Source organism: Corythoichthys intestinalis, chromosome 16 (genome assembly GCF_030265065.1).
Source record: "Corythoichthys intestinalis isolate RoL2023-P3 chromosome 16, ASM3026506v1, whole genome shotgun sequence".
NCBI lineage: Eukaryota > Metazoa > Chordata > Actinopteri > Syngnathiformes > Syngnathidae > Corythoichthys > Corythoichthys intestinalis.
Window position 1 is genome coordinate 22,509,366 of NC_080410.1, and position 9,985 is coordinate 22,519,350.

A 9,985-nucleotide genomic window follows, 5' to 3' on the forward strand; every position below is an offset into this window, starting at 1 on the left:
CAAGAAACAAACTAAACATACTGTTTTAATCGCTTTGGTGTTATTCCTGCAGGCAGAGTTGCACGTGTCCAAGTTGTTTCACCACCACAGTATTTTGCCCTACAAAAGTGTTTTCATTGCTGAGAATGAGCTGTGGGTCATCACCCCCTTCATGGCATACGGTGAGCTGCAAGCGTATGGATGATTAAAACATTTTACGTTTTCACTTCATGCAGCGCGTTGTTTTTACCAGGATCTGCTCGAGAGCTCGTCAGCACATATTTCCCTGACGGCATGAGTGAGCTCACCATCGCATACATTCTACTGGGTGTCCTTAAAGCTCTGGAGTACATTCACCAAATGGGATATGTGCACAGGTGGAAACATGGATAGCATTAGTCACACATTTACATCTGTATTGTATTGTATATTGTATTGTGTACGACCAACAAAGTACAAACAAAAGAAAAGCACTGTGTTGAAAATGAAAAATTCAATTTTGTGTGTGTCGTGTTACTTCCGGCTTTTGTGGCATCTGCAGGAGTGTGAAAGCAAGTCACGTGCTGATTGCCGCTGATGGCCAGGTGCGCATGTCGGGACTTCGCAGTATCTTCAGCCTGATCCGACATGGTCAGCGGGCCAAGGTGGTGCATGACTTCCCGCAGAACAGCGTCAAGGTGCTGCCGTGGCTCAGCCCTGAAGTGCTGCAGCAGGTACAATGGCATCCCACAATCTCAAGTGATTCTCAAAGTGTGTTATATGAGCTGCTGACGTTACGAAAAAATAATGTCCTTTTCAGAACCTACAGGGCTATGACTTCCGCTCAGACATCTACAGCCTGGGCATCACAGCGTGCGAGCTGGCTAACGGACACGTCCCCTTCAAGGACATGCCGGCTACGCAGGTAAGAAGAAATGCCATCTACCTGATGTTGGACAAAGTACTACTTTTTAAACCCCACTTTGTCTACACAGATGTTGCTGGAAAAGCTAAATGGGACTGTACCGTGCCTGCTGGACACGACCACCATCCCGCCAGAGGAGCTCTCCATGAAGCCATCACGCTCTGGTGCAGATTCTGGTATCTGCGAGGGCCTGGGAGGAGGCGGTAGCGTTGGCGGGATCCGCCACTCCAACGGCGAACCAGCTTCCTCTTCCTCGTCGGGACACCCGTACAACCGCACTTTCTCGCCTCACTTTCATGCCTTTGTCGAGCTGTGTCTTCAGCGAGATCCAGAGAAAAGGTAGAATCAGTGGTTGCGTTTACATGGGTTCGAAAATCCTATTTATAATCCGATTGAAAGGCCAATGCGATTAAAAATGTCTCATATAAACACCTTGGCCAATAGGATTTACCCAGATCTTATTTTATTTTCGATTGGATTGTAAGAGGTAGTCTACGCCGATCTGCTCGATGCCCCATGTATACTGCTGAGTGGAGCGGATTGTTCGGTTTGCACATGTGTTCCTACTATGCGGGTGAAGCAGGAAGTGAACCTCTTCTTCTCTTACGCTGCCTTCATGACACGCCGTAATTACAGTAAATATCACTTGTCGACTGGAAAATTGCATGTGAACAGCCCATCAAGTCGTATTTTCTACTGGTAAACTGGGATTTTATCATGATACCCGAGTTTATGAGAATGGTTGACTGTTTACTATTAGTAATGGCAGAGCGCTAACAAGAAGTTGTGAATGGTAAGAAACTATCATTTTTTTAAAGATTTATTATGAATTTGCACCTTTTTTTTTTTAAACATTAGCATCCACACGTGTACACATTTATAAATTTGTTTTTTTTTTTTTTTAAACCAATTTGTTGCTTAAATGTTGAGTTACAAAAATTGTAGTTGATGAATTAATAGGTCTAAAACTGTTTTGTCCAGGCAACAAACCAAAATGAAATGCTTGTTTGCTGTTTTTTTTTTTTTTTTTTTTTTTTTTGCAATGACAAGAAAAGCACATGAGCAGGAAGCACTTGTAAATACCAATTAGCAAGTGGTAAGGATCATCTTTCCTACTGCATATGAAGGCAGCATTACACATTACAAGTACTGGTAGAGAGTAACGTAATTCGCATTTCAAAAAGAATACAATCAGATTCAGCTGGGTCCATGCAAACGTAGATTGAATGTCAATCTCTTAAACTTCATGTATACAGATTAGGGCTGTCAAAATTATCGCGTTAACGGGCGGTATTTAATTTTTTAAATTAATCACGTTAAAATATTTGACGCATTTAACGCACATGCCCCGCTCAAACAGATTAAAATGACAGCACAGTGTCATATCCACTTGCTGTGTTTTTTGGTGTTTTGTCGCCCTCTGCTGGCGCCTGGGTGCGACTGATTTTATGGGTTTGAGCACCATGAGCATTGTGTAATTATTGACATCAACAATGGCGTGCTACTAGTTTATTTTGATTGAAAATTTTACAAATTTTTTTAAAACGAAAACATTAAGGGGTTTTAATATAAAAGTTCTATAACTTGTACTAACATTTATCTTTAAAGAACTACAAGTATTTCTATTCATGGATCGCTGTAATAGTGTTAATAATGTTAATGCCATCTTGATCTATTGTTATAATAAATACAGTACTTATGTACAGTATGTTGTACAGTGGGGATGTACAATGGGTTTTCCCATTGGCAGTGTATCAAATACTTGTTCTCCCCACTGTATGTATATATCCCGTCTTGTTTTATATTCCAACAATAATTTACAGAAAAATATGGTATATTTTATAGATGGTTTGAATTGCGGTTAATTACGATAAAATTTTTAAACTGTGATTACCTCGATTAAAAATTTTAATCGTTTGACAGCCCTAATACAGATCAAATCCTATTCACTTTCAATTGGATTGATGGAAACTGCCCTCGTAAACGTACCCAGTGTGAGGCATGAAATTGCATTTAAAATGTACTCATAATTCCCTTTTCTTCCCTTAGACCTTCTGCCTCTGCTCTCATAGGTCATCCCTTCTTCAAACAGGTGTGTATGACAACTGAATTAACTCTGAAGTTGTTGGAGTGATGCTGGAAAAAAACTCTGAATGCAATTCAATGGAGGGGTTTGTGTGTGTCGATGTATACCTGCTTAAAACTCACCATGTTGTAACACTACGTGTGCCCCCCCACTCCCCATCTCTTAGATTAAGCGCCGTCCCTCCGAGGCGCTGCCCGAACTCCTTAGGCCCGCGTCACCAATCGGCTGCAGCGAGGGATCCCATCAACTGCCTTCGCCCTCCGGACTTGCCAGTCTGGAGTCAAGCCTCAGCCACTTAGACGTCGATGACTGGGACTTCTGATGCTGGCACAGAGACGAGCTGAGTCAAAGTGTAAATAAATTGACATTACTCTTCCCAGAGGTGTTGAGCCGGTCGCAGTCTCGTCTTAAAATGGCGTCTTCGTCCTCTCAGGCTTTGTACGGAAGATGCTCTACCTCTCACTCATCACACACTCGTGTTTGCATGTTTCCTAACTTGACCAGTTGCATGAATGTTATGAAATTTGACAATAAAAGAACTTGCTAAAAAATACAACTTTATTCACAATGTACACAAACGCAGTCAGGGAAAAGGCGGAGACATCAGTCGTCCTCATTATCGGACGGTGGCAGGTCAGCAGCAGCTTTGCGTTTCTCTATTTTGGCCAGCAAGTCTGAAAAGACCATTAAGTATAAAAATACGCAATTAGCCTTGCACTCAGAAATGTGAAATTTTAGGCCAAACTTAAACCCCCTACTGGGATTTTAGAGCAGCATAAAGGGTTTACCCTTAGCTGGGTTGAAGACACCGTTCGTCTGAGTGTTGCACACATAGCAGCGCTTGGACTTGCGGTAGTGCTGAAGGGCGCAAGTCTCGCAAAAGTAATGGCGACACCTGGGAGGAGATAAAAATCTGTGTCTGCTCCAGTGCACACTCTGTAAAACAGATCGATCCACTTACTTTGTGACGATGGGATTTTTGTAGGAGTCCCTGCAAATGAAACACTTGAATGGCAAGTCCTCCTCATCGCTGCTCACCTCATAGTTTTCATCATCTAGAGTGCAGTGTTTTTCAACAAGGAATTCAAAATTATTACCCCCCCCAAAAAATCCTTTCAAATGCTGGTTTCATATCTCGCCGTGGGCTAGCTCACCATTAGCACCGTATCGACCCTCTTCCAGTTCCCTCTCGATCTGCCAGCCGTGTTTGTAGTCCGATCGGTCGTGGAGAAACTTGCAGCTGTCTGAAATAAGAAACGGAAGGTGAAACAAGCTTGTGTAATCAATGTTCCAATGATCGTATTTACGAGTGGGAAACTCTTGTTACCTCACGATTCGATACGATTTGCGATACAAAGCTCACGATAACGATAATCTGATGATATGGCGATACAACGATTATCGATACATTGGTCAGGAAATAATTCTAGGATATTATACAAACAACTAATAAACACAAACACAAGCTTTTGCTGTGATTTGGAATGAGTTTATGACTACTAGACGTCCAATCCATTTGAACTGGGAGGGTGGCCCTCCCACTTCAAACGGATATAATGTCTATGGCCGTCATTGGCAGCCAACGCCAGGCAATAAGGTAATTTTGGGCCATTTGTCATTTACCTGTTGATTTTCAGTTATTTCCTGTTGATTTGGGGGTATTTTATGGGTCACTTCCTGGTTGAGGTACTTCCTGTTCTGTAACTCAAAATAAACAGGAAGTGACCTGGGAATCACCCAAATGATTAGGTAGTGACTCAAACTCAACAGGAAATGACCTGTAAATGAACAGCAAGTGACCTGTATATGATAAATCGGACGGAATGACTGTGAATGCTCTGGTGTCGAATTAGTGCTGCAACAATTAATCGATTAACTCGAATATTCGATTAGGAAAAAAAGATTCAAATTAAATTTTGCTGCTTCGAGTATTCGTTTAATTAAAGTGGCGTTGTAATGGTTTGTTTTGAAAGTGTTTGCATTTACATTGATTTGGGTGGATACACGGCCCTCTGGTCTGTCCTCATTTCACATGGCTGAATCCATCTGCTCCCTTTTAAGACCAACATAAGCTAATTTTTGTTTGAGCTAATGACTTTTTTGAATGCATTCGTAATTTAAAGGTATATTTAGCCATTTTTTGTGGGAATATGTGTCTTAGCCATTTGTTAAGAGCATTGTACAAAAGTGTTAGCATTTTATAACATTTAAGCTAGCGGACTTTTGCTATGTAAGTTAGTCAATAGTTCTTTTGTTGTCCATATATATATACCGTGTGAGGCTCAGCTCAGGTATTTTAATTTTTGATGTTCCTTAACAGATTACTCGATTATTCGAAATAAATAGTTCATCGATTAATCGGCTACTAAAATAATCGATAGCTGCAGCCCTATTTCGAATGACCGAACGTTCGCAGTCTAAATGGATTGGGCGTCGAGCACCGTCAATGGCAGTCTTAGAGCGAGACCTTTGATACTATTATGGTGGAAGATTTTAGTAGTTTTTAAATTTTTTTTAACACTGACATATTTTTAAAACGATATCTTGATTCTTGGCAGGAGCATATCGATAACCTTTTGGGATGCAAAGTATCACGATATATCACCATTTTGATATTTTGTCACAGCCCTAATCCTATTATGATTACCCCCAAAGCCACAGAATCCAGTCTCCTTGTAATCCTTGCAGATGTCTGGCTGGTAGTCCCACCTGACGGTTGCTCGCAGGTGCTCCGGGGCTCGAATGGGTCCTTTCCTGTATGCTCAAATTTAGAAACTGGATCTTCGTGGGGTGAAAACATACCGAACGACCCTTATAAGAAGTTTGTTACCCACCGGACCATGCCAGAGGACGCGTTGCCCATGGTGGTATCTTTGGGTTTAATAAATTTCTGGTAATTGTTGATGCCACGGTAGATTTTATCATCCTCCTTGCCCGTCCGTTCCTACAGGGCAGCCACAACTAGCTTCATCCATTTGCATTTTAGTCATACTTTGATGCTTGATCAAAAACAATCGACTTTAGTTCATACAAGTCAAATACCTGCAGACAATTTGAAATCTAGTTTACCTCTTGAATTTTCTGGCTCCTCTCAAAGATGGCCTGAGCATCCTTGTCACGCTCCGTGTCCAGCTGGTATGTTGCTGTGGCGCCCATGTCCTCTGGGCCCTCTGGTTTCTTTAAAAAAAAAAAAAAAAAAAAACTGAACATTTAAATACGATCAAATTAATCGACTGATGCTGCGTTTTTAATCTGAGTGATCAAATATGTACTCTTTTTAATGCTAAAAACATGATAATCTCAACTCACTGCTGAGCGTTTAGACTTGTAGGAGATGGTGATCTTGTCTTCCTTGTCGTTCTCACTATCACTGGATGAGACTGCTTCTTTCTCCACTTTCTTGGACTGTACACAAATATTACATTAGACCAGTGTTTTTTAACCGGTGTGCCAGAGAGATCATCAGGTGTGCTGCGAGAAATTATCCAATATTGCATTTTTATTTTTTTCACGTTGTCGGGTGGAGTTGCAGTAGGAAGGAAGGAGGCGGTACAAAGTTCCGGTCGTGTGCAGATGAGAGAGGTATTGCTCTTGTCACGTTCAATACCTGCTCAGATTTTTAGCCATCAGCTACCTTGCTCTCTGCGACTAGCACGTCTACAGTACATCATTTGATTAGACTCGTCAACAGTCAATATTCACAAAAGTGTCCTTTCCATTTTATCCATATGTGACGACAGTCAATCCTCAGGCATGCAAACTGGTTAGGGATGAAAAAGGTGACAAAGTAACATGGACACAAGACATGCGCGGAAAAGTGCATTTCATAGTGCAACCAGAGACATCTCTAATTAAACATAGTACATAATAATTTAACATATACAAGTCTAAATCTCTCATCCTGAAATCAGAACAAATAAGACGCATTAAGTAGCAAATTATAGAAAATCTAAATTATAAAATATACCGTATGTCCCATTTTCATATAGCAGAGAACAGCTGTACAGCATAAAATATGAATTTACAGGTACAGTATAAATTCCATTCACTTAACTATTATGTGTTAGATAGATAGAATATAAAAAAAATGTACAAGTCTTCAAAAGCATTAACTGTAGTGATCATAACTTTATTTACATTCAACCAAAGCAATTAGTCCCATGGTCCTTGACTTCGATCTATATGGCATCATAATGGATAAACAGAAGTACACCTGTAGGCTGTTTTATGAAAGGGGGTGTGTACGAACAGCGAATGGAACAGGGAATGGGGGTACTTTCAAATGCGACCTGTAGCGGAGCTCTCCGGTTTGATAAACTCTCGATGGCTAAACAAATGAAACGACCTCCACAACAAGGCAAAACTCTTCCCTTTCTGTAATTATCGGAGAGTATAGAGGGGCCTTAAATAACTCGTTGTCAAAAATAACTGGTGACCATTCAGAACTTTACTAACAAAGCCCTGAACATGACTTGTATGGAAGGCACTAGTTCATCACTCTAGTTACCTCATTGCTCATGATTTTTTTTTTATATCGTTAACAAGCGCTTTACAAAGGGGCCTTAAATAACTTGTCACAACGCCAACTGGCGACAATTTAGATCCCAACTGACATTCGCTAACTTTACTAGCAAAGCCCTGTGTGAAAGGCGCTAGTTAGCCCCTCCGCAGTTAGAGCTACCTCGAGTAACAGCGTTCTACGAGGCGGTAAAATATCGAGGACTATCTGAAGTCAGTTATCAAGAAATTAAGCGAATACTTTTGTTATAGACACCATTACAAGCGCAGGAATTGATCGAACGACACGACTGAATGATTTATGAAGACTATTATAGCCCATCACTCAAACTTTTAGCTTTAAGAAGTTAACAATTTTTGACATGAATCCCTTACCTTGCTGCAATTTCCAATGGGTCCGGGCAAGAAGCTGGGATGGACAGAGGTTCGGCCTCCTCATTGCTGATTGGTGATAACTGTACTCCCATCTCTCATGCTTGTCAGTTATTTGTTGTCACAAGAAGAGAGCGGCGGTGATAGGTCTAGGTTATAGACCCTACCCACCGACGTCACAAAACCACGTGCTCGCTGTGTGGTTCCGCCCACTTGTCCGTCATTTTGTCTCTGTATTAGCATTGTTTTCAATTGATCGAGGAATTTAAAATGCATTTCATGGAAGACCCGGTGTTTTCTGATGCCGTAAACTCACTGGATGTGTTGCATAAAAGGCGTTATGTGGAAAAGCTTCGTTCTATACAGTCGCCAGATCCATATTTGATGCCCAAATCGATGTTTTTCGACCCACTGTCTTCGCCCTGTCTGCCTGACATCTGCTACGCTGATATTTACAATCATCTCGTCCACACAAAATCAGCCTATTCCCACGAAAATTTGAAAAACTTCAAGAGCTTGGAGGCTTATAAATACTTCGTTGCTGGTTGGGTGAAACAGGTCCTCGTTCGGCAGGAATCTAACTTGTGCTTGGAAAGGTGAGTTACGAAATTTTCAATTCAAAATCTTTTGTTATTGCTAACATCCACTGTCAAGTCTAATGTATTTCATGTCGTTTGTCAATGGAGTTAAGGCTTTTAATGTTTATATGGTTTAGCGATAGCACTCTCACTACATACATACGTGTATGTTGTCGGCGATTAGCCTAGCAATGATCTTAATTGTGGTTATTTGTCAGCCCCGTAGACGAGGCCAGTTTCTTTCACTTGGTACCAGCTAAATATTATTCAAAAAATAACGATGGTGGAAGAAAGGGAAGTCACAAACATCTTGAATTTGAAACTATGTCGTACTACGTTGTATGTTGTCGGCGATTAGCCTCGCAATGATCTTAATTGTGGTTATTTGTCAGCCCAAAACCCTCTAAGTATATCTTAAATGCATCTTACCGGATATAAAATGACTACTACACGTGGGTAGGGTCTATAGGACTAGAGTGTAGTTTTGAGCATGGACTACGGTTTTGAAGTTAACGGTTTCACTCGCTCGTTGACATGCCCCTTCCCCCCACATTTTTTTCTCCTCGGATCTATGTGATTCAGAAGAATGACCCATTTTGATTTCAAAACGGCGAGATTTCGCCGAAAGGTGGCAAGTTTGCATGCCTGAATCCTCCTCCTGTATTTTATTTCAACACATTGTCAAAGGGCAGCAAGGTGGCTGACGGCTAGAAATCTGGGCAGTTCTTGAACGCGACACGAGCAGCTATCCTAAACGTCATCCCAAAACGAAACACCTGTCGCTTCAAAACAAGTCGATGGACTATTTTGTTTGCCTTAGTGAAAACACAGAGGAACAGGCAACTTTTTTGAGAAAAGCTACAAAGGTAAATGAGAAAGCCCCCAAAGCCAGCTACATTGTTGCTGAACTTGTTGCTAAATCCAAAGTCCCACACTGTGGCAGAGATCATAATACTACCTGCCTGCAAAGCTTTTGTCAGTGAGCTGTTCGGCCCAGATGTGGTTCAAGACATCGCTAAAATCCATCTGTCTGATAATTCAGCGCTAGACGTCCTATCATTTTCATTTCATAAAAATTTTGGAATAAAAGTCACCTTTTGAATCATCGGGTTTACTCGCTTCTCTTTCCTATCTCTTCTGACCACAGAGCTGGTCTCTTCTTCATCACTGTCTGCATCTGAACATGGAAATATAATCGTAGAAATCAATACGCATTACAACTATTCGTAAGCATAACAATATTTATTAATCACTGGTACCTTTATCGCTGTCACTGGTCTTTCTTTTTCGTCCCGAAAATTTCTTTGTAGATTTTTTGAATAAAAAAGTGCATGATCCTTCTGTTGGCGTGTTCCCTTCCGCCATCTTGTCCGCTCAAAACAGGTAAAGCTCTTTCCCTACAGCGCCCTCTAAGGACCCGGATGTATTGTAATAGACCAACCAGGCCAGAACCAAACAAAAATAAGTATTTTAGGACATACAGATTATTATTTCAAATTGGATGTTTGACAATACTTAAAATTAAAAGTCTTGACTAAAATATTTTAC

The 9,985-nt window shown here is 41.0% G+C and overlaps 2 protein-coding genes across 4 annotated transcripts in view; one reads left to right on the plus strand and one right to left on the minus strand.

The window, feature by feature from the left end:
- Window positions 1-3,532, plus strand: part of strada (STE20 related adaptor alpha) — a 13,279-nt gene extending 9,747 nt beyond the window's left edge. Inside the window, exons 7-13 of one of the 3 annotated variants that reach the window (XM_057817936.1) lie at window positions 53-161; window positions 233-356; window positions 521-692; window positions 779-883; window positions 954-1,222; window positions 2,933-2,975; window positions 3,136-3,532. In XM_057817936.1, the coding sequence (XP_057673919.1) occupies window positions 53-161; window positions 233-356; window positions 521-692; window positions 779-883; window positions 954-1,222; window positions 2,933-2,975; window positions 3,136-3,291 (978 nt within the window). In that variant the 3' untranslated portion in view covers window positions 3,292-3,532. The remainder of the gene's footprint in view (window positions 1-52; window positions 162-232; window positions 357-520; window positions 693-778; window positions 884-953; window positions 1,223-2,932; window positions 2,976-3,135) is intronic. The other 2 variants (XM_057817937.1, XM_057817938.1) reach the window with 2 other exon arrangements.
- On the minus strand, window positions 3,510-9,839 carry rnf113a (ring finger protein 113A). Its single transcript, XM_057817942.1, has 10 exons — window positions 9,697-9,839; window positions 9,532-9,614; window positions 6,279-6,374; window positions 6,039-6,146; window positions 5,804-5,913; window positions 5,617-5,723; window positions 4,124-4,213; window positions 3,931-4,024; window positions 3,758-3,864; window positions 3,510-3,643 (listed from the first exon to the last, which is right to left on the minus strand). The coding sequence occupies exons 1-10, from the start codon at window positions 9,800-9,802 to the stop codon at window positions 3,573-3,575; spliced, it is 972 nt and encodes a 323-aa protein (XP_057673925.1). The 5' UTR covers window positions 9,803-9,839; the 3' UTR covers window positions 3,510-3,572.
- Window positions 9,840-9,985: the final 146 nt, after the last annotated feature.